Genomic DNA, 22,463 nt, shown 5'->3' with positions numbered 1-22,463 from the left:
TATCGCCGAGGAGCGATTTCGTGGCGACTCCTCTCAAATATCTTCAACAATTGTTTCGTCCTCAGCGTTGTTGATAGGAGCGCTTCTCGCAAGAGGTGAGTCTTTTGTACCGTTATTCACCCACTCATCTGTGTATACGTGTTTATACACACCTCCTGTCGCCTTCTCTCTACCTCAAATGATTACGAAATATCTGTCAATCCACGTAAAGGTCTCAACCCTGCCGACGAAAAATAAAATAAAAGTTGTTCCTTATGATACCACCTCTCCAGCTCATCAAGTGTTACAAGGTTATGACTCCGGAACTAACGAAAGAGCTGTTCACCCTCGTAGGTATCTGCCATCTGGGCAGCCATGAGTGGCATCAATCAGCCTGACAGGAATGATGTGTGGATTCTCGATGAAAATGATAAGCCGTGAGTAGTCGTGCACGGGCCATTGTGGGTGCTGATATCATCAGTTTGACTATCACAGAGGATCCAAAGATCCCAAACGCTGCTACTATTATGATGAAGAAGCAGGATCATACTATGGGGAACATGATCCGAGCGTGAGTGTTCGCTCTGGTCCTCATACTACCTTTCCTTTACTACGATTACTTTCTGCACGCGTCTCGTTGTCACCAGACCGTGTCGATGTAACGTCGCTGATTCCCAGCCAACTTCTCCTCGACCCTTCTGTTCTCTTTGCCGGCTACAAAGTCCCTCATCCTCTCGAAAACGACATTCTCATCAAAATCCAGACCGACGAGAGGTCCAACCCTGCCGATGCTCTGAAAAGAGCCTGTACCCTTCTCATCCAGCAATTGACCGAAGTCAAAAGACAATTCTCTCAACAGGCTCAACGGATAGAAATGGGTCTTGCCCCTGAAAACATTGCACCCCTCGCTTCGCAAACCGGGGCAGGTGTGGGAGCAGCGGCATACGATCCTTATGGAGATGGAATGGGGATGGGCGGGGCGACGCAGGGTCAAGACGTGTATGATTTTTGATTTGGGACGTAACATTCTGTTGTATGCATTTTCTATTTTTGGGATTGAGATCGGTCATGAATTCTTCAATTCCCGCTTCCCCGTGCCCGATCTGAAATGGATGCTGATCTTCCACTTCCTCTTTGACAGTAGGAAGAATCATGAGGCGATGAGATTAAGGTCCTGAGCTAACCAAAAGATATGTTTCCGGATTCAAAGGGGAAGGCGATGAATAGTTGAATCCCTTGCTTATGTCACTTGAACCACCACATCTTCGGCCAGTACCCCATGGAACCAACTCGCTTACACTCGCTTGATTTCACCCACATGTGGTCAGATTGCTGGCATTGTAGCAATCAGTCACCCAATATTCATCCATCATCCGTACCCAACCACCGGGACACCGTGGTCCACCGCACGGGCGCACTTTACTTCCTTGTACCAAGTACACCATCTATCGACGCACCGAGGCTACCGAACTCAATTATACACTCTGACAATCCCATCACCGAACACCTAATCCCCGAGATATGTATCCGATACGAACGTAAAGTCAAGAACGTGCGGATCACAGTGATTTGATGGGACTATGATTCTTTTTGAAAAGTTCAGACGTTTCATCATGGGCGTTGATGAGTGGACCCTAGAGGCCTGGTTCATCCCGATAGGCAAAAGGACCTCCCTCAAAGTGTCCCCACATAGACGTACGAGATGAAGTGAGATGGAGAGGACGGATTGACGTTAGTTTGGTTCACTTGACCGGAGTGCCGGGGAGAGGTATCATGTGGTCTATACACCTCATATTGTCATGGAGCGGTTGAGTGTGGGTGGGTAAGGTATAAAGAGGTAGTTTTGGCACTTGAAAGAATTTCAAGTTCGAATTGAGAATCCTGCAGAAACAAATTGTGAGTTTGTCCTCATCATTTCCACCTTGTTTTCCCTACGCCATCCCCGACTTTCACCCACAGTCACAAAGTGTTGTTTCTTCCTCATCCTATGTGACCTTACCTCGTCCGTGTATCCAACAACCAACACTCATCAATCATTCTCATCTCTCTAAACGCTCATCTCCATCCAAACTTCCTCATTTCCTCACATCTCATCAGGACTGAATCTCTGACTTCACGATGAATGAAACATATGACCGAACGAAATATTGTCTTTTCAAGGAAGTCAATATCTGATGTTTAGAAATTCAAATCATTATCGTAACTTACAAACCACCCAATCGACCGACCAACCAACCAAACTATCCACGATGAAATTCCTCGCTTTGATCTCTTTCGCAGTTACAGTCTTAGCACAAGGTGGAATCATAGTCTCCAACGATGATCTCTCACCATGTTGCTACGACGGTTGTGCAACTACCGTATGTGAAGTATTCGACAATGTCAATGTCGAAGGAAGAACTTATGATGAACATTGTGCTTTGTTCGATATGCACCAAGGATATAATTTCTTTTTCATCAATGACGATGAAGGGAATCATGCCGAGGTGAGTATAGTTTTTATTCTGATTCAATTTTCTTTTTGAACATCTCTCTACATTATTACTACTTTTCGTCCCTATTTACTCTTCTTTCCTCTTCATTCTCCCTTCGCTCTTTATTCTCTAACACTGCCATTATTATTTCTCTCTGATATCCGAACCTTGGAACATTTCGTAAAACCCCCCTTGCCAGGGTTTGGACCTTGTGATTCAATCAAGATATGATGTGATGGAACTGCGTCTGATTTATAGTGCAACTTCACTATCCCGGACGGGAGCGTAACTACCAAAGTCACCATTTTCGACGTTTCAACTTGGGAAACCGACGGTCCCGTTTATGGTGGATGCGTGTGATTTACAAATTTCCACCAGGGTACTCTCAATAGCTAGCATCAGTGTAGGAGCATGAAGTGAGGTGAGATATGTAGGATGGGACGGAGGATGATTGTAGCTATGAATTGGATAGTCTGAGGTTAAGCAATGAGATGAATGGGTGTTAATTATCTTTTCATGCTTTCGATCAGAACAAAAGGCTCGGAACTTGAGGTGGATTGTTTGAAGAAAATGAACTCAACTTACAAGCTACGAAACGAGTATCGCATGCATGCTACATGCTACATGCTACATGCTACATGCTACATGCTACATGCTACAGGATCAGAGAGATTCAGTGTGATTTCCTGCGCATTGACATTAAACTACGCAAGGATAGAGCGCGATTCCTAGTCACTGACCTTCGATTCCTTCAGTGCGTGTAGGAGTCAAGAGCGCTTGATGAGTCAATGTGACTCGACGACGAGCCATGGTTCAGTCATTGTGGTAGACAACGCTCTTGACACCACTACTACGACACATCTTATTCGACCTAGTTCTCTCGAGGGTAGAACGAAAACACTTCCAATCCCATCCATGTCCGGCCGTCTGCATCTGGTCGGTCATGGTACATTCCTTTTCGGTATCGGTATCGGTATCGGATCATCGGGCTTCGGCATGTCCACAAATACACACGAGTCCGAAAGACGGATCATAATAGATTTCACCTCATTGGTCCATTCTTGAAAATTCTTGAATTGATCGTCAATCCCGAATCACCGTCCGTCCACCCCCAACCTTCCCAACTGTGCCATGTGTGGTCCCAGATCTCATCCGTCCACTAGTGAACCATTGATCATCGCCACGATCGCCAGGAAGAGAACCAACGTGTGATTTGATACGTACGACTATACGGCCGACAAGCGAAGGGATGTTGACCATGTTGCCCGGCATACTTGATCACAAGGACCCCCCTTACGGGTGTCCGGAGCAACTAGACGGCTAGACGGTACGGGGGTACAGCGAAGATCACACCGCCTTTGGAATCATAGTTGAACCGCCGTGAAGGGGGAAAGATATATAAAGAGGTTTATTGACAACTTTTTTTTCTGAATAGATCGTATTTTTTCGACATTCAACTCATTACCTTTCTATACATCTGACTCCAGATCGTAAGTCTCTTGTCAGTTCTTCCAACTTGTTCCACGTTGACCCGTCACAATGATAAATCCTTATCATCATTTCTCACCTCCTTTCCTTAGCGCTTCAAGCCCGAAAAATAAGACCAGAAATGTGCTTGTAGAATTGTGATTGAAACCAGATCAAAAGACGAAAACTGACCTTTGAGTTAAACCCCAACGACACCGACGATGAAACTTCTCCTCGCTCTTCTCTCTATCACTTCCACCGCCCTCGCCTTACATTTTGGTCCCGGTCCTGTTGTATCCAACGACAACCTCACTGCCTGTTGCCCCTCAGGCTGTGGAGACTTTGTAGGTGAAGTATACAACACGGTCAACATCACCGGTAGGACACAAGATCCAAACTGTGATTTATGGGCGATGCACCAAGGAGACAATTGGTTCTTCATTCACACCGAGACTGAATTTAAACGAGTGAGTTCTTCCTGATGTCCGTACTCAATCATCATACTGCTTGTGGAGTATAGATAGCTCTTAATCCCTTCCTCTGTGTCCACTCACATCTGACCTATCCTTTCCATCCAAGCAGGGTGGATGAGAGTGAGAGGAGAATGGAGAAGAGAGTTATTGAGCTTACGATCAGTGCAACTTTTCTGTGAACGCTTTGGAGGGAGCCCAGACCAAAGTAATCATTGAAGATATCAACACCTGGACTACCGAGGGTGAAGTCAGTGGTGACTGTTCGTGATCGATTACCGATGAGGGTAACAAGGGGTTAAAAAAATTCGAAGAAAGGTTGGAAAGGATGCTGGAAATGGTACGGATGAATAAATGGACGATAGCTCGTAGGGTCATGTATGGGATAATGACGAATCGTTGCCTTTCCCTCTGCTTTCCCAGATCGACATCCGTGTTCACACCTTGTCAACCATCGTATCTTTAGTTAAAGTACACTTCAGTAGAGTACAGTGGAGGAGTCCGACATGATAGACGTTGACTCTTCTGTACGAGTAGATCTGACACTACTCACGGCGCGATCGCGGCTCGGCTCCGGGATAGACCTCCGGATTACCGGTAGCCGAATTGCCGGACGAGATGATCGAGCCGGGTGGAGGGAGGCTTTTTCTCATGCGTCCACTACTTTTACACGAGGTGAGAATTTCGAGGGAGGGATTGGGTTCAACAGGAAGATATTGCGGGGCAGTGTTATAATCAATCATTTACAACTACGTTAGTTAATTGATCATTGACCTTTTTATCGTATTTACTCGTTTATATAAGTGATCTTTTCACCCTACGAGTAAAGTTGAAGAACTTACATTCCACCGATTTGTCATTTCTTCAATCACATAGCGATATTGTGATTTTGTAAGTTCTGACAAGTCTCTACTTCTGCTCGTCCTATATTACTCCACCCATCTTTCACCTGTCTATAAAAGTTTAGCAGCCTGGTCATGTCTTCGTGAATCGTCCCAGGAGAAAAAGAAGAAAACTCTATCGTTCCACATAGGAACTTTTGTGTCCATCTTCCTTCTTTTTTTTTTTCACCATCTACGCAACTTCAATTTCTGACCATCAGAACTCTTGGCCTAAGATGCTCCCTACCATCCTAACTCAACTGTCAACACTTCCTACTCTCCTTACCGCACTTCTAGCCACCTCACAAGCTTCCGCTACTGACTTATCGGGATGTTGTGACGCTGGTTGCGGTAGGAATTACGTGGTGGTTCATCCTGGTGTCAGTGTCGTTGGAGGTGTGAACGGTTCAGATTCTTGTACGATGTTCAACCTAGATTTGGGGTCGAATACGTTTACTTTCACCAATGGAAGTGTTTATGAACAAGTGAGTTTGGATCATTTGTTCATATAGACCTATCTGTTTATTATCCTTTGGTATTATCACATCCTTTCTCTCGATCTCACCGTTACCGTTTTCTATGATGATACCAGTGATTTCATATGTTAATTATGATGATTCCAATGGTAATACCTTTTATCGTGATCCCCATGAAATCCATTGGCCATTGGGATCTTGTATTGGTTGAATGTGACTAACAAAGATAAACTGACATTCAGTGTAATGTCACCGTCACTTCCTCACCTTCAGAATTCCAAATTTTCGGAATTGATGAACTTGTCACTGAAGGTGGTCTTACCGCTCATTGTGCCCATGTGTCTTCGTAAAGAAAGGTTATAGGTTTCAGAGGTAAGATGGTCAGTAAGGATCTAAGGACATTATCTTGTACATATTAAATGACATGACATGTGATGATTCCACTTGAACTCTCTTGTCTTGTAATTTACATCTCTTCTGTCACTAACTCACTCGAGTACGAGTACTCTACTCGTAGGTACGAGTAAGTGAGCAAATTCGAATGGGCTAAGGAATTGGCTTTGGGAAGGATTGAGGGGGAAACACTCGACCCTACAAGACGACACAAAGTTATAACAAGATATATCGTCATTCATCCTCTCATTAAATCTACAGAAAAACTACAAGAAAGCACGAGCACGATCAATATCGAGGTACTACCTCCCGGGTGGTACGTTTATAATGATAATACCCATCTCCCTGTCCGGGTAATCCTCTAGCACCTGCACCTCCTCTGGCTCGGGTGGCTACTCCGTCCCATGCATCCCGCGGCCAGCCGAGGACGAAGACGCTATCTGTCAACCCTCCAGATTAGTCCAAAATATGAAAAACTCACATCAACATGCAGATAGCAGCTGTGAGACCCATCCAGATCTATCATCAGCTCGGTACTTTCTATTGCAGTCGACACGTAACATTTCAACTCCTCAACTTCATTTCGACTGGCGTCGTATTCGACTCAGCTGTGTAATAAGAACAAGCATGTGACAGAATGTGCGAGTGATTCTAGTGAAGATGGTGGGAACACTCACAGCTGGACCCAAATGCACAGCCGTAGCAGCTTCTTGAAACGCTCGGTGAGCTATCGACCATCCGTAGATGCTAAACAACCATGCGGTAACGGTGATGAGTGTGGCCAACATCTACCATGTCAGCTGTACAAATCCGTCCATGTCAGCTGTACAAATCCGACTCTTATAGCTCTTCAGAGGCTAGGATGGAGTGGGGGAACACTCACTTCGAAAGCGAGAAAAAACGTTCGATTGCCTACGAACCTCAGAGCTCTGGACTCATGCACGAACAACAGAGGTAATATGGAGAGAAAGGCGAAGAAGAGGAAGATGACCGCTGGTTGTTAGCACTGCTCAAGCCAACACTACCATAGCAGTGATACCAATCTCGGAAGACGGTGTATATGTAGATCGAGGAGGGAAAAACAAAAAGGATTTAAGGGGAGAAGACAAACCTATAGGCCAAAGAAACATTCCTCCCGTTAAAGCACGGTTAACCTCTGTGCCGAATCTATCATCAGCGTTAATGTCCATTTTGATACCAGCTCTTGCCAGACATCCCATATCATAGATGTAGGTCTCTTCCGACAATGTACTTTCCCCATCGACTATCAGTAAATTGTGTTGTGGACATGGAAATTTTCTGCCCCCCTTGCTATCGGCGAGTCGATAAAACACAACAGGTATTGGATAGAGAGAAGGGGTATATTACGAGTTGTGATAGAATAAGGAAAAAGGTAACTCACTCATATGCCACCTTATTAGGAAGACAAAAGCTGGGTGAACACCATCCAAAAGCTCCAAATGTGGTATCACCTCCTATAGCCGGAAGACAAAGGAAATTGATTGACGAGATGAAAGGTGAAGAGAAAGTGACCAAGATGCTATTTAAATCAGTCTCGTTGTAGTTTCTTATACCTTCACCAACACCTAATACCTTTTCTTTCCCTAGCGTAGACCAACTTCTCGTAGCAGGGTACCGTTCTACGATGCCGAGCATAAATCTAGAGCAGAAAGTTGAGAAGGGAAAGCAGCGAGGTAAAGGGATAGGAAAGGGACCACGAAGAAACTCACCTCAGCACCAAAGAAGCGAAAACCAGAGTGAAGAGGATTATAACATGAGCACCGTATGGTAAACCCTGATTAAATCTATCGGCATATGCCATCTTGTTCGAATCTTATTCCAACTTGGTTCTTCCTTCAACTTCAAAACTTCGATATAAAGGTTGAATCGATGAACTTGGAATTGATCACTGTCGGAATCGAATAAATGAGTTAGTTCTAGCTTTTGGATCAAGTGGATAAGTTATAATACTCTTCACTCTATGTTGAGATGGATGGACGGATCAACCGTCAGTATCGGAGCAAGTAAGAAGATGAGGGGTAAATTGAGTCCAGAGGGAAGACGTTTTTTTATTCTTTCCGTACTTCATTGTCGATGAGCTTGTCGGACAATGGATCAACTGGATAATACGATATGAGTATCAATCAACTGAACGGCTTGGAAAGAGAAGAAGAAAAGGAAGATGAATGTGATCCAAAGGATGGTCGCGGGGGATTGCCAACCCCGGTCTCTATTGTATCGTACCTTAAATTGTTGTTGTCTTTTCTTTCACAAGGGACGATACAGAACCAACGATAAAGAATGCCAAGATGCAGCGTCTTGGTGAAAGAGGATAGTCGTATAACAAGGTGAGTTACAGAAGATCATATGTCAAGACAATAAAACTAGATGCATACAACAATGATTAAAGCTACTGTACTTGTACATTGAAAATGGTGAATAGGCAATTAGAAACCGAATGCTAATTGCGCTCGACTGAATACCGGTCTGATTCGTTAGCTTATTTGCTCACTATCAAGCGCACATTCAGCTGGGGTCAGATTTCGAGGAGTGAGAAAGATGAGAGTGTGGATAACATTGCGGAGAATGTGAAAGAGAAGGTACGAGAAGCATGATAGAAATCGGACTCACGGCTTCCACTTGAGATATTCCGAATCTATTCTCTGTTTCGCCTTTTTCTGTGCTTTCTCATACTGCATTAAAACCCCGTCGGTGAGGTGAATGATATGTTGTCCTTTATAATATTTAATCATTTGAAGTGCTTGACATCTATCTGATTAGTAACCACCTGAAGTATCTAGCAATGAAATCATGGAAATGTTCACTGAAAACACGCAAGCCAACGAGGGAGGCAAACGGTGGAAGGACCGACGGTATGTTGATGGGATATGAGAAACCGCAGAGTGAGGATTTGAGAAGGTTAGTATGTGAGAGAGACCACTCACGTATGCATTATATCCCCATGTGTTATACTCGTCCTCTGAGCAATCTCATCCATACTAATCTCTTCCTCATCACTTTTCAATAACAATTCCACGATTTTCTCTTGCCAATACGCTCTATAACTTAATAAACCTAAATCACTCAAAGGTTTCTCTGGACTTCCCAATTTCCCTTCCCTTTTAGATAATTCATATGAGAATTCAATCAACAATTTCCCATAACCTTTTCTTTGATGTTGTGGTAATGTTAAAATACAAGCCACATTATAATTCTCTGCACTTTCTTTTTCTTTTGAAAAATATCCTATCAAATGTTGTCCATATTCGTCCTTCACAGTCATGCAATAATACATGAAAGGATCTACGTCGTAGTATAAAGTCTTGTGATCTAAGAAACATTTCGATACGAGACAAAGATTTCTACACCAAGTTCTTTGTCTTCTTCCATCAATTTCGAAAAAAGAAATATTGTCGTGTCTATATATCTCGTTTCCGGGAGGATGTAGTAGAGTACATTTCGTTCGATGTCTTTCCAATTGGAAAAGAGAAGGATAAAAGAGGAAACAAAATTCGCAGATGTATAACATGGGTAAATAGGCGTATTCGGCAGGATAAGGTGAAAAATACCAAGATTCAACTTCATGTTTTCCTATTTGTAATTTATTCAAATTCTTGACTCTTGAAATTTCAGAATGAGATTGTGTCATCGAACCTGAAGTTCGAAGTTTTTCAATTTCTTGTTTTTTACTGAATACAGGTGGAGTAGCTTGAGGATCAGAAGGAGCGGTAAGATCAACTTCTCCTTCAGCATCTTCTGAATCAGCTTGTGAAGCTGTCATACTGGCATCACCATCTTCCAAATCATCTTCCTCACCATCCGCATCTTCATCAGGTTCCAACTTTGCTTTCCGCTTCAGAGCTGATCCTTTTCCTATGGGAATGGAAATATCTTTCGAGTTGACACCTTTAGCAGCTGCGGCTGCGGCTTTCGTCGCTGCTTTTCTTAACAAACTTCCAGAAGGTCTCGGAGATCCTGTAGCACGGATAGGTGTCATTTTGCCAGGTGTCGCTTTTCCAGTCTTTTCTTTCTTCTTCCCTTCTTCTTTTGGTTTAGGCCATTCCATTTCTTTATCGATGATGAGTCTACTACCGCCCACCCATTCATCCAATCGTTTGTTGAATTCCACATAATGCACGTAATATTCGGTATCATCTCGAGGATCTGAGGTTTGAGTATCGGTGGGTGGAGGTGCGAATGCTGAAACGGGTTTAGGACGTGTGGATAAGACTTCAGCTTTGCGGTGTTCTTCTTGACCATTAGGTAAAGGTTTGCGGACGAAGATTTTCACGCCGGGTACGACGTCCTTCAAGTTAGCTGCTGTATATGATTTGGCTGCAAAACAGCACATACAGAGAGAGTGTACGTTCCGGGTGCAGCGAATGCTGGCGCTGGGGAACCTGAGGGACTACCATTGGATCGATTGGCCAGCGGAGTCGCTGGTATCGATTTCGGCATGACGCAAGGGGTGTGTGTATCAAGGACAGGTCGTCAATTGTCGTAAATCGACTTGCAACGCACTTATGGAAGCGCTTCGAATTTTCAGACGTAGCTCAAGTCCAGCTGTACTGCTGAATCACGAAGCTGCGTTGGATGCAGCGTATGTTGTATATGTCAGAAGGCAAGGAAGTTGTGGGGGAAGAGAAGTGACATTGGTGTCGGCGGGGTTATGGATGACCGATACGAATGTGGCACCGATGAGCAGCAACGCGGGGCCACGCTCCGTACTCTACGTCCTCTAACCAGCATTCCTATCACTTTCTTACCTACCTATCCCCTGGTTTCTTCGTCCCCGTCTCTCCCCTTTCTGGCTCACCTGGTCATTTTCAAGGTGGCAGGACAATGTGCTTTTGAAACAGCATGTCCTACTTCTTCCCTCTCTCCGGCCCTAAATCTCCAGTCGTGACAAATGACTTACATCCCTACCTCGAAATCTCAGTCCTTCCCTCATCTTACGCCTTTTACGCAGGAGAAACCTTCTCGGCTATCTTAACATTCCGCAATGTCCGCCAAGCCTCTACACATGGTTCAAGCTCGAATGTTGGGGACGCTCTGAAGTCTGATATATCTTCACGAGCACCCTCCTCGACCACATTGAGTCCTACACCTGATGCGCAGTCTCTCAAAAGACATGGCCTCATCGGTAGAGAAAGGGAGAACGCAGATGCTGGACCATCCAAACCGCCTGCTCCTCTCACTTTAGTCTCGACCGCTACGCCACCTATTGATGATATACAAATGGGATTTCCCTATAGTCCCGGGGCGAACCCTTTACATCGAGCCGGATGGCCACAAGGAGGTTTAGGAGAAGGATTTGCTGGTATCAGAAGTCCTGAGGCTTTCAAGAAGATGGAAGCTAATGGGGGACATGCAAGAAGAGCTAGAAGTTTGGCGTTGGGTAGAGGCAGTCTAAGTCCTCAGGAGATGATTTGGGCCTTGGCGGGTCAGAGTGAGTTCAGACTCTCTTTATCTCCAGCCTCCTCCCATTCACTCCAGAAGTCTCTTTCATCCATTATCATCATGCAAAAGTACGCCAGTGGAGCTCGCTTTGCAGCTCATCTGTCACACATACGTCTGACTTACAGCTCCCCCTCCTCTTCCAGCCCGACGGCAAGACCAATTCAATGCATCTCCGTCCCATTCCCACTCACGCAGTTTAACAGTCACCGGACCCATGGCATCCCCAGCTTCCTCCACGCCTCGCTCCCCTCGAACTGATCTACCTTCCATATCCGAATCCTTGTCACAACTCTCCATCCCTCCAAGTCCTGGCCCATCTCGTCCATACAGAGCCCCTGATTCGTCAAACTCAAACCCAATTTCCTCCCCGACCAACTTTCCCCGCAGTCCTTCAAGACGTCCGCCTTCATCTCCCTTAATTAACTCTCATTCTCGTAGTCCTTCGTATCATAACGCATACGGTGCATCTTACCTCGGCTTTGGCACACCTCCACCTGTCCATCCCTTCATTCGAGAAAAAGAAAATAAAACAATCACGGTCTTATGGGCGTACACTCACTTGGCGGGACAATTCCATCCTTCTTCACAATACATACCACCTGATCCTCTGTTACCTCTTCGCTCGAAACTGTTACATCAGCCAGTAGGCTCAGGATCGTTGTCAACGGCTGGTGGGGTGACTAACACCAGTCGGTGGCAGCTGTCATTTGGAACGGGTGCCATTGGTAATTCTCTGCAACCTAGTTTGACGGGTAGTTTGGTTGGTTTAGCCAAGGAGCTGGTTTATGGCGGTGTGGGAGGATCTTTGGAGGAGGAGAGAAGAAGGGTTTGGAATACGAAGGATTTGCCTGTCTTCGAGACTACCAGGAGTCTTTTAGGGGTAGACTTGAAACTCAAGGAGGGAGAAACGAGGCAATGTGAGTTTGATTTTGTTTGGTTATTCCCCAGGCAGTGATGTCAACGAAGGAAAAAGGGGTATTACTGACTGAAAATAGTCGTCTACACCCTGCAACTGCCTACGAACCTCCCTCCTGCACACGATGGCAAGGCTTATAGCTTCACATATCACCTCATGGTCTCGCTTACTGTCTTACTTCCAGGAGAAGGGAAGAATCAAAAGTCTCTAGACATCTCTGTGCCTATCCGGATATGGGGCAATGTATCTTGTCCGTATTGTTTCCAATTATCTCCCTTTTCCATCTTCGAAGCCCTATTCCTCCTTTCTTAAAATGTCTCTTCCCCTCTCGTAGCTCAGCGTCACTTATCGATCCAATATGAATAAGGTTCTTGGCTCGTGTCCACAAGAGAAAAGGGATGGCATTGACGAACAGTATCACATCCGAGAAAATACGATGTTCTCAAACCCATCATCCAAAATACCGATCATGCCAAAACAGAAGACATCACATCCTCCTCCAAATCTCAATTGATCAACCGACGGTCTTATGATACGCATGCAGAGGCTGAAATGAACACTGAGGAATCACTGAAAGCGTACGCCCAACACTTATTGGATCATCTGGAAGAGGCTGGTACTCCCATGTCTAGGTCGTCACCCATGTTACCTCCAATGTCACCTAGTACACCATGTGAACAACTACGGTCACCCTCTCCAGCGATTACTCCTATTGGACATACGACGTATGGAATAGATGATAGCGATTCAGGACGTCGGCTGAGAGTCCCAGAAGGTATGGCTAGTCCAAGTATAGGATTCAATGGAATAGGATTGATCGGTGAGCAAGAGAAAGATGTCGATGGAAGAAGTTGTAAGGAAGCTGTGGAGATACTCAGTCGACAATCTACCAAGAGTAAGTTCTTCTTTGCCCAGAACCAATATCGCTTTTCAGCTTTTGTCCATCTTTTTGCACCGGTCTTGATCTGTCAAATGAAATGTTGATGAATAGACCCCTATGATATCTCCAAACACTCTGAACTCATCTCCCGTCTTACTTTAATCAAAGACACCTATCGACTCGGCGAAACACTCCTCTGCATTCTCACATTCAACCTACCCATTTTCTCCCGTCGTGTTCTCAAACTCGCCGCATATCTCGAATCACACGAAATCATCCCTGAAGCCCTTCTGCCTCCTTCACCGAACTCTTCGGGACACATCAAACATCCTACGCTGAACCGAGTACACGCTGATAAAAAGAGCGGATATCTCACTTCTACCACGAGGCTAGTGGTAGCTTTGGACATACCCAGTGATGCTACTCCGAGTTTTTCCTTGAGTGCCGGATCGGATGGAAGATTGGGAGGTATGGAATGGAGGTTGAAAGTGTCCTTGTTGGTCTCTGTCCCTCCGAGAAGTCGGGAGAATGGACGACCATCCATTTCGCGTTATCGCAATTCCCTGTCAGATCTGAAAGATATCGACGGTGTAAGTCAAAACGAGGCAAAGGGTTTTCATGGTCCTCGAATACTGGCAGATATCGATGAACTGAGTATGATAAATGGCAAAAAGTGGATAGATGGACAAGACGTAAAATCATCTCGAGAGCCTGGGAAGACGGATGAAGTAAGAGGGAAGAAAGAAGAATCTGAAGTCAAGAGAGAATCGAAAAAAGCTTTAAATCAACATATGGGATCCAAACAATTTCAAAATAACGAAACGATTCATCTCCTTCCTTCGAAACATAAGAATGATCATGATCAAAACAATTGGCAAGCATCTCCAGATGTTTCACCTCTGATTTGGTTGGGAGGAACATGGCATGAGATGAGTACGGAGACGGTGAGTTTAGAAGTACCATTGAGGGTATTACCGGGTACAACGGATTTTGTGGTGAAGCCGGATATACATTTGATCTAAGATAGAATATGCATGGGTGGTTTTTTGTGTGACATCTTTTGTTCGCTTTGTCGACCCACTCCATATAACACTGGAATTTCGATGTTTGCGCGGTACAATGTCTATCAATCGTCAGCACAGGCACACCTCTCATCATAGTTGTTCCTTCGTCGACTGTGATGAGACCAAAGTCCACATGAACTGCGGTCGAGAGGATATGAGAAACTCAAGATGGAAGATGTATAAAAGGAAGGACGAGTGAGAAAGGTGTAAGAATGTAAAAAAGACTGATCAGAGGTCCGAGTGACAGCATACCGCCCTTAAGGAGGTTAAAATACAGATGGCACTTCCTATTTTGTTTCGGTTGATATCGTCATGAGTCTTTTGGGGGTGGGAGGAAGGGGCTTCCGTGGGAGATAAAGAGTGAGAGAAACTCACATATACTTGTGACATGTGACAACTTTTGTTGAATGTAGAGTTGATGTCAAACTTGACAAGGTGAAAGATTTGAGGAATTTGGTTGGTGGAGGGTTTTGATAAGTAATTATGCGTCATGGACGGGATCAAATCTCGGAGAAGGGAAGGGAAGAGGTGGAGGTCATCCGGGTCAAACGAACGGAATGTTGCTGTAGTTACCTGTATTTTACAAGTTAGTCTACATCGGAGGTAAGAAAGAAGATGGCTTGGTTCTGCTCGGGTAGGACTAACAAGGAGGTAGGTAGTTTGACTTCTCTTTGTTCCTCTTAGTGTTCAAAGCTCAGGGACTGAGGAGCTTGTGTTATCTTCTGGAATAAAGGAGGGAGCGAGGGTCAATAGCGACGTGGAATGAAGGTATGAAGGGAGATTTGGATGGGGATGTTGAGTGACGACTGACCTAGATGGGGTAACCCGTGAGCACTGATATCGCTGAGAAGCGACAAGAAGGTCAAGCTGTAAGAAGTAATTGAAAGTCCACAAAGAAAAGGGTATTGAAGAGATGATTAGTGAAACTGATGAAACAGCTCATTGATAAACTTCTAGAAGCAGGTCTCATACGTTCATCCATTGTAGCAGATGTGAGTTTTCCCAACATTCACTTCCATGCATGATAGTAGAAACTCGATGCTTACATGACGAGGCGATGCGTAAAGTCGATAGAAAGAATTACGTACCTGATCTCAGAGGAGCATACGAAGATTCCCCACAGTCAGTTTCATTCTTCCTTCCTTCATATGTCCTTATCTCAAAAAGACTACCTGATTGCCATTTAGGATTTTTCACCTATTTCTTCTGTCGTGCTAATACTGGTTATTGGGACTAACGGGAGAGATGAAATTGACTGAAATAGGAAAATAGGTTACAACGCTACTATCTCCGCTCCGCATATGCACGCTCATGCATGTGAGAATTTATTGGCTTTGTTACCTCCGGCCGACATCGGAGGGGCTATTCTGGACGTTGGAAGTGGGTCTGGGTATTGTAAGTTATCACCCTAGACCATCTATTTGTTCTACACTCCATGGGTCTCCTTCCATTGATGATCTCGCTCGTGATTTCGAGTGTATTTCTTCATATATCTTCCTCCTTTCGATGACCCTACGCGTACTTTCGAAGTCAATTCCTTTTTGTCTATATCACCCCCTTCCCCCTACCCATATAGTCTTATTTTGATCGTCATTTGAATTTGAATTGGCCAAAGAGGTTGGTATTGAGGTGGGAGTTATAGAGGACAATGATTGATAAGTTTGAGTTGATTTCAGTAACCGCTGTATTACATCATTTAGCTCCTCATGCTACCGTGGTTGGTATCGACCATTTACCCCAGTTGGTTTCTCTAGCCAAGGAGAATTTGACGAAAGATGGTGTGAAGCTTGGTGCGGAGAAGGGTGGGGTGGAGATTGTATGTGGAGATGGCCGATTAGGTGGGTTATATTCTCATATATCCTCTTCTTAACATATTTCTTCACTTCCATTCTCACTCCTAGCTAGGTCATGTGTGCTACTTCACCTCCTCATCTGTGTGCTCCGGATGAAATCCTTCATCTCAACGTTGAAAATTCTCTTCTAAAGAGACAATTTTTATACAAGAGTCTGAATTGAGTAGATCCATGACGCTCACCATCTTCAACACTGCTGACCGTCAGGATATCCTTCACATGGTAAGTCCACCATTAGAGATTGAAATATCCAATTGATTATAGCACCTTATCAAATCATTCATGTAGGCGCTGCCGCTCCTGAAATCCCACAACCGTTGATAGATCAAGTAAGTCTTTCATCCCATTTCAAAGCTGATGAGCAGTTGGCAAAACCAGGAAGAATGTTCATACCCGTCGGCGAACATACACAAGGTGATTAACATCTCTCATCACTTCTTCTCTCTTGTTTCATTCCTCATCGTTTCTTCTTCCTCGTCCAGATGTCCGTGATCAAGAGACTCATCGGACGGCACCACCAACGACATCGAATTGGGGACACTTTTCAATTTTGGGAGTATCATCGCAGAGGAGATGAGAGGAAAGAAAGGAAGAGCTGATAAGAAGATATATGGCAAGTTGACAAAGATGAACATGGTATTATCACACGGACTAAATTATTTGGCGTCATGGTCAGATTTTCTAATCCTGATCCTTTTTCTGGCTAACAAGTAGTATGTCCCTTTGACAGATGCGAAGATACAATGGTCTGGTTGAGTTGTGATCATCTCTTCTTTTACCTGTTTGAACTTTATGTTGTATATCTGTATAGGCGGGGTACCTATGGGGTACATGTTATGTATGATCATCTGTACTTTTTTTTTCAATTCATGCTGGTGTGAGAATGTGAGAACCTGACGTGATACGTCAACTTATGTCAATGTAACTCAGTTGGAGTGACAAAATCGTACTTGTCAAGCTGGATTCAATGATGTCTGTCACGTCGCCCGTCCACAACCGCACTTTCTGAGAAAACAGGTTATAGCACCCCTACGGCTGTATACTATACCTGACATGCTTTGAGGACTCAACGCTCAACGGATCCCAAGACGAGGTAGTGGTGTTAGATGTGTCTAATGAAAACACAAATACAATCATGGTCTAACCAACACCTTCCCTTCTTTACCTCCAACAACAATTTCACTTCTCCCTCCTATCCCTTCTTCCCATACCCTGACATTCGGTATCTTCCTCCATCCTTCTTGTCCTATCATCCGCATTATCAACCCCACCTCTTTCTCTTCCCCACCACCAACCGTCACATGCATATTTCTAGGACCGGACCATACGAACATGTCGGTCGGTTCTACCAATACGTTTAGTACATGAGGACGTGGCGTGTGATTTTTCAATGTTAGAATGGGGTTGAATGATTGAATGAGGGATGCAGATGGAGGATGAGAGATTATAGCGGATATTTGTGTATGTCGAGGGAGAGATATAGGAGGGAAGAGAAGAGAACTTTGAATAAGGGATGATGATGAGTCGCTGGGATTTCAGTATATATATTCTTAACTGATCGTACGGTATCACATGTATATACTCAATTGATTGGATATCCCGTTATGAGTGAGTGATTCATCACCTGGGAATGGATGAGATGGATGACGTTTGAGTGGGTTGTTATTTGCCCACATGTCGAATTAGAATCTTTCAACGAGAGTATGTGATAGAGGGGAGGGGGCGATGGGTACCAGGGACGATCGACGAAGAGAGGGGGGAGGGGGGGAAGGACTAACGTTCTCCATTGGAATACCAATTCGGCGGGAATACCACCTAAAACCATTGAATTTCTCCTAGTTTTAGGCTGTAATACAAACTTTGCCACAAGAGAAAAAGCTGTATCTTGATCCCATACTACTCATCAATCTTCTTCATATACATCTCGATGGACAGACTCACACTGAGGAAATTGTTCTACTTCCAAAGAACTACTCGTATATGTTATCTCTTCATTTCCCTATTTCTATCAGCTCATCATCACATCCAAGTCAACTGATGGATGACAAGGAGCAAAACATACGAAAGATTGTATTTTCAAACTTTCCACATGTAAAGGTCTAGGTCCAGGACATGAAATAACGCTTGATATCACTGCACTTCGTCCACTTAAATCGGTATCGTGTACTTGAACGGTGGAAGATAACATGAAAGGATAAAGGAAGGGTATGATTAATGTTCTTTGTATCTCTTCCATCGTCTTATCAGATGATGAGGAAAGGGAAGATTGGATAGAGATCTCTATTGTTTTGCTTGCGGGTTTAGGACAACGAAGGTAAAGTATCTTCTCAAGATTTCCTTGTGATAAGATACCCAGAGGAAGATTTTGAAGTGGGTTTGTAGATTCTTTTCGGTCGAATGTGATTGTCGACGCTATATGTCAACTTGTGGTACGATTCAGCGTGTTATCGAAAGCTCACTGTCGCCAGGTTCACCGGACTGTAGTAAGACAGACATCTGAATCTCCAAGTCTACATCTTCAGGATTCGTCACTTTGATCATAATGGGTAGAACTTCGTCGACATAGCCAGAAGGATGATATTGTATTTCCACATCGAGATTATGTGGTCGAGGAATAAATCTGTATATCAACTTGCACTCTTCAAACTTTTGAGAACAGCTCACGAGATAGTGGGAGATAATTCTTGTAGTGGTATCAGGGGGTCTGTCCGGGTTGACCATTCGTCTAGCAAATCGGGAGTGAAGACGATTTGTATGTCCCAAGATGACTCTTTCAATTCGAGAATAACCGACGTGATCTTGACATGTCAGTCCAGTCGCTAGCATTGCTAGGCCTTGAACTCACTTTGATCTCGGAATCGGCCACACCGCCAACTTGGCCATGGATGGTGAGTTTGTGCCCCGGCGTCCAACGTAGCGCCGTCTGAATCGTGTCTAGTTCAGACTTCTCTTGAATCATACCTAGGTCCAGTAGGGTCACGGATTCGGTGATATCTGGCGAATCCACAACTGTTGAATTGAACTTCTCGTCAGAGAAGACAACCTTGAGCTTGGTGAATCGTATGTTGGAAATGTCGACTTCTTCCGGACACGCCAGAGTGATCTGAAATGGAGCTGTTTGTCCAGATTGACATGTCCTCTCCCAGAAGCCAGCTTTGATGTCCACTATCTTATCAGCGTTGCCGGACACGTCAAAATCACCTACAAAACGCAGAAGATGGAACAAATGTCACTATAAGTGGTTCCGCAGTAGATGGTTTGGTCGTCTGTCATGTGAGTTTCATTCCACAGGATACGTCGAACTTACCCGCAGAAGTGACAGGATATCCTCTTGAAGTGCAGAGCGATCTTCGGTCTCCACTCCACTTGCTGTCAAGTCAGCTTGGTCTGAAAATGCATAGTAAAGCTCACAAGGTGCTAGCATCTCCCAGAGGAGACGAGCAGCAACTTCGACGTTACCTGTTCGTTGTGCTGCTTCGTACCATAGTTCACGGATCTGTCGGACGACGATGGGCCAGCCGTCACGTCTGAACTCCTCGGCGAGCTTATCGAAGTGACTGCTCGAGTCAGCACAAACTTATCACTGAGCATACCAAGCGTTACGGCAGAAAACTCCTGAATGGAGTGTATCGAATAAATGACAGACGATACAACCCACTGACCTCATGACCATCTCATACTGTCCAGCCTGACAATACACCTCCGCCATCCGAAATGACATATACAGGGCCACTCGACTTGGTCGTCTCTCCCGTTTCTTCTTCTCCAGTTTCTTTCCCTCGCTTTGCTTCTCTGCTCCGTCCTGGGATTTGTCTCTTTGTTCTTTTTCCTCTCTGAGCAGATCATATGCTTTAGAAAACAACTTTGTGGTCAGACACGGTCATCTGCATATATTCGACTTACCTCCCCGATCAAAGCAGCATGATCAACAGTCTTCTCAGTATTCAAACCCGGAGCCGGAGTATTACTCTATGTGGTCTCAGCGAGAAATTGAAAAATCAACATAAGGACATACCTCAGCAGAGAGCGCATCTTCAAACTTCCGCTTGCGTTCCACCGAGCAAGCCGCCGCCGTATAGTAGTAGTATGCAGGTCCTTGAAGGAACATTAAAGGATTCGCAGAAGAGGTTGGAGTGGCATAATAGTCAGGTGTTGGGGGATGAGCTGCAGCGAGTGGAGTGGGGAAAGTGGGTAATGCCGAGGGTGTGATTTGGTGACCTTGTTTGACTGCTTCCTCCAGAAGCTCCGCAAAAATGCGATATCTGCAATCAGCGATGTCAACTTCAGCACGGAGAAATGACGGACTCTCGAGAGAGCCAAGACCAAAACTCATAAGTCTCTTCACCGATACCCCAACCACGGGATAGATCACCAAATCGGTGTAAATGCAGGTTAAAAGGCTCGAGAACTTTTGTGCTTTCGCCGCTGTATAACCAAAGTCGACAAATCTGAAGTTGAGCCTGTGATCCGTATCGATGGTGAGAATCTCACTCTGATCGCTACGCAGTCTGCTAAGACTTTGGCCTCTGCCCAACGTTTACTTCTCGGCGGTAAGATTTGTGTTGAACTGAACATTCGGACTAATTCGTTCCAGCATTCCTCATAGTATCTGATCGTCAGCTTCAAAAAACAACAACAACATCAATGCTCTTTAGCTGACCTCCGTGCAATGTCCAGATCTCCTCGAATCTCAGAAAACCAAGCGGCTTTCCAATCATATCTCACGGCCCATCCGTGTGGTCCGAGCATCTTGATCCCCCCATTCAGCACGGAAGGCTGCGTGAACTGAGGTAGCCCTGCGATACGACCACGTTTCCTGCGGATCTTTTTGATGTGATTGGCATAGTATTCCATGGCTGAGTCGTACAGCGACTCTTGGAGGGAAGCCACAAATTCGGCGAGCTGATCAGCCGGGACAGGAGTCAGGACAAAGAGAGACGCTTTTGAGGAGAGAGATGAAGAGCGCCGTAGATGCGACAAGCGAGCATCCAGGGTTGGAGAATCTCATGATCAGCCAAACTACCCGTAAATATGCAGATGTGTAAGCTGTGACATACCCAAAGTAATAGCACTCGCCATTAATACGACAGTAAGCTTGATACCCCGCTCACCAAGTCGACGTCGTCGATCAGCGATCTCCCTTATCATCATCTCATCAAGCTCCTTTTCTCTCTGCTTCTCTTCGGCGTTGAACGCATTCTGATGTTCCGGACTGAGATCTGGAGAGGGGCTCTGGACTTCGTAAAGTCTGAGAAAGAGGACAAAGACTGAAGGGACCATTTCAGCATGTTTGCGGATCCAAATGGGTGAGATAAGACCATCAGGACACATGGGTGAGGTCGTCGTATAAGGTGAGAGTGTCGAATGAGGAGCTTGATCAACTGTCGATTGTGGTGGAGCTTTGCGAGCTGGAAGACGGTGATACTGTATTTAGTGGAGGGACAAGAATATCAGGTTGTGACATACCTTATCCACCATGACTATTCGAAAGTTCTTTCTCTTGTCGTATGGAAGCCATACTTTCGTTTTCTCTCCTAAGCCTTCCAGTGATCCCCGCAAATCACTGAGAAGAGTTTCAAATTCCACATCTCGTTCTGATCCTTCCGTCGCCTGTTCCGCAAGTCCCCTGTTGTTACTGTCATCCGGAACCGCGAGAACATCCTTGCCGAGCGTAGACTCGGTCTCGTCCTCGCGGGGAGAAGTGGGTCCCCCCAATGGTGGTGACCTGACTGCAGGTGGACTGGACGGCAAACCTCTCTGTAGGCTCCTTGGCGAAGTGAAAGCCGCGAGTGGGGCTTGAGCAAGAGTGACAGCAGGGTCCGAGCTGGTGATGGTCCCAGCACGTCCTCTGGAGCTAGGTCCGGCTACATTCGAAGCTGAAGCACTGGAAGCACTGCGATCCCGACCTGAGGAAGACCATAGACCGGCGACGAACATGAGCGGCTGGGGGTGGGCGAGGAACTGTCGGTAAGCGGCCATTCGTCATGGAGGAAAGATGTGGAGAGTAAGCTCACCTCATGAGGATAAGACCCCATCTTACTTTGATATGAGCTTTGATGGTGAGTCAAGGTGTGAAAAGTGAAGAAGAAGTGTGGTTTGTGATTGAAAACGAGCGCGTCATCGATTCGACTTGAAACTTTTGACTTTTTT

General features: G+C 45.1%; 8 protein-coding genes across 8 annotated transcripts; 5 read left to right on the top strand and 3 right to left on the bottom strand.

Moving 5' to 3' along the window:
- Positions 1-81: 81 nt before the first annotated feature.
- TREMEDRAFT_44159 (uncharacterized protein) lies at positions 82-1,185 on the top strand. Its single transcript, XM_007004481.1, has 4 exons — positions 82-95; positions 318-416; positions 461-550; positions 658-1,185. The coding sequence occupies exons 2-4, from the start codon at positions 355-357 to the stop codon at positions 989-991; spliced, it is 486 nt and encodes a 161-aa protein (XP_007004543.1). The 5' UTR covers positions 82-95; positions 318-354; the 3' UTR covers positions 992-1,185.
- Positions 1,186-2,228: 1,043 nt separating this feature from the next.
- Positions 2,229-2,813, top strand: TREMEDRAFT_62552 (uncharacterized protein; the record flags this gene model as incomplete). Its single annotated transcript, XM_007004698.1, has 2 exons — positions 2,229-2,465; positions 2,712-2,813. 2 exons carry the CDS (start codon positions 2,229-2,231, stop codon positions 2,811-2,813), a joined length of 339 nt encoding a protein of 112 aa, XP_007004760.1.
- Positions 2,814-4,141: 1,328 nt separating this feature from the next.
- Positions 4,142-6,097, top strand: TREMEDRAFT_62551 (uncharacterized protein; the record flags this gene model as incomplete). The annotated part of the gene is made up of 5 exons (XM_007004697.1): positions 4,142-4,387; positions 4,557-4,640; positions 4,973-5,065; positions 5,493-5,756; positions 5,990-6,097. 5 exons carry the CDS (start codon positions 4,142-4,144, stop codon positions 6,095-6,097), a joined length of 795 nt encoding a protein of 264 aa, XP_007004759.1.
- Positions 6,098-6,428: 331 nt separating this feature from the next.
- Positions 6,429-7,962, bottom strand: TREMEDRAFT_30407 (uncharacterized protein; the record flags this gene model as incomplete). Its single annotated transcript, XM_007004358.1, has 7 exons — positions 6,429-6,576; positions 6,622-6,659; positions 6,818-6,928; positions 7,024-7,133; positions 7,252-7,307; positions 7,543-7,680; positions 7,871-7,962. 7 exons carry the CDS (start codon positions 7,960-7,962, stop codon positions 6,429-6,431), a joined length of 693 nt encoding a protein of 230 aa, XP_007004420.1.
- A 625-nt stretch (positions 7,963-8,587) lies between these two features.
- On the bottom strand, positions 8,588-10,491 carry TREMEDRAFT_30930 (uncharacterized protein; the record flags this gene model as incomplete). Its single annotated transcript, XM_007004418.1, has 3 exons — positions 8,588-8,627; positions 8,772-8,909; positions 9,086-10,491. 3 exons carry the CDS (start codon positions 10,489-10,491, stop codon positions 8,588-8,590), a joined length of 1,584 nt encoding a protein of 527 aa, XP_007004480.1.
- Positions 10,492-10,927: 436 nt separating this feature from the next.
- On the top strand, positions 10,928-14,449 carry TREMEDRAFT_71708 (uncharacterized protein). The gene is made up of 6 exons (XM_007004809.1): positions 10,928-11,589; positions 11,726-11,882; positions 12,039-12,517; positions 12,596-12,766; positions 12,932-13,411; positions 13,508-14,449. Exons 1-6 carry the CDS (start codon positions 11,001-11,003, stop codon positions 14,416-14,418), a joined length of 2,787 nt encoding a protein of 928 aa, XP_007004871.1. The 5' UTR covers positions 10,928-11,000; the 3' UTR covers positions 14,419-14,449.
- Positions 14,450-15,075: 626 nt separating this feature from the next.
- TREMEDRAFT_30597 (uncharacterized protein) lies at positions 15,076-17,069 on the top strand (the record flags this gene model as incomplete). Its single annotated transcript, XM_007004376.1, has 9 exons — positions 15,076-15,111; positions 15,399-15,452; positions 15,515-15,582; positions 15,725-15,855; positions 16,137-16,298; positions 16,578-16,642; positions 16,676-16,727; positions 16,920-16,984; positions 17,028-17,069. 9 exons carry the CDS (start codon positions 15,076-15,078, stop codon positions 17,067-17,069), a joined length of 675 nt encoding a protein of 224 aa, XP_007004438.1.
- A 377-nt stretch (positions 17,070-17,446) lies between these two features.
- On the bottom strand, positions 17,447-22,250 carry TREMEDRAFT_44157 (uncharacterized protein; the record flags this gene model as incomplete). Its single annotated transcript, XM_007004480.1, has 18 exons — positions 17,447-17,840; positions 18,092-18,209; positions 18,255-18,312; positions 18,376-18,725; positions 18,773-18,933; positions 18,978-19,111; positions 19,159-19,478; positions 19,519-19,579; positions 19,621-19,682; positions 19,725-19,870; positions 19,976-20,073; positions 20,190-20,282; positions 20,317-20,575; positions 20,619-20,761; positions 20,805-20,922; positions 20,974-21,316; positions 21,371-21,721; positions 21,776-22,250. 18 exons carry the CDS (start codon positions 22,248-22,250, stop codon positions 17,447-17,449), a joined length of 3,684 nt encoding a protein of 1,227 aa, XP_007004542.1.
- Between the last annotated feature and the right edge of the window lie 213 nt (positions 22,251-22,463).

This window comes from Tremella mesenterica (genome assembly GCF_000271645.1).
Source record: "Tremella mesenterica DSM 1558 unplaced genomic scaffold TREMEscaffold_5, whole genome shotgun sequence".
NCBI classification, from domain to species: Eukaryota; Fungi; Basidiomycota; class Tremellomycetes; order Tremellales; family Tremellaceae; genus Tremella; species Tremella mesenterica.
The sequence above is the reverse complement of the archived record's forward strand: the minus strand, read 5'-3'. Positions and strand labels throughout refer to the sequence as shown.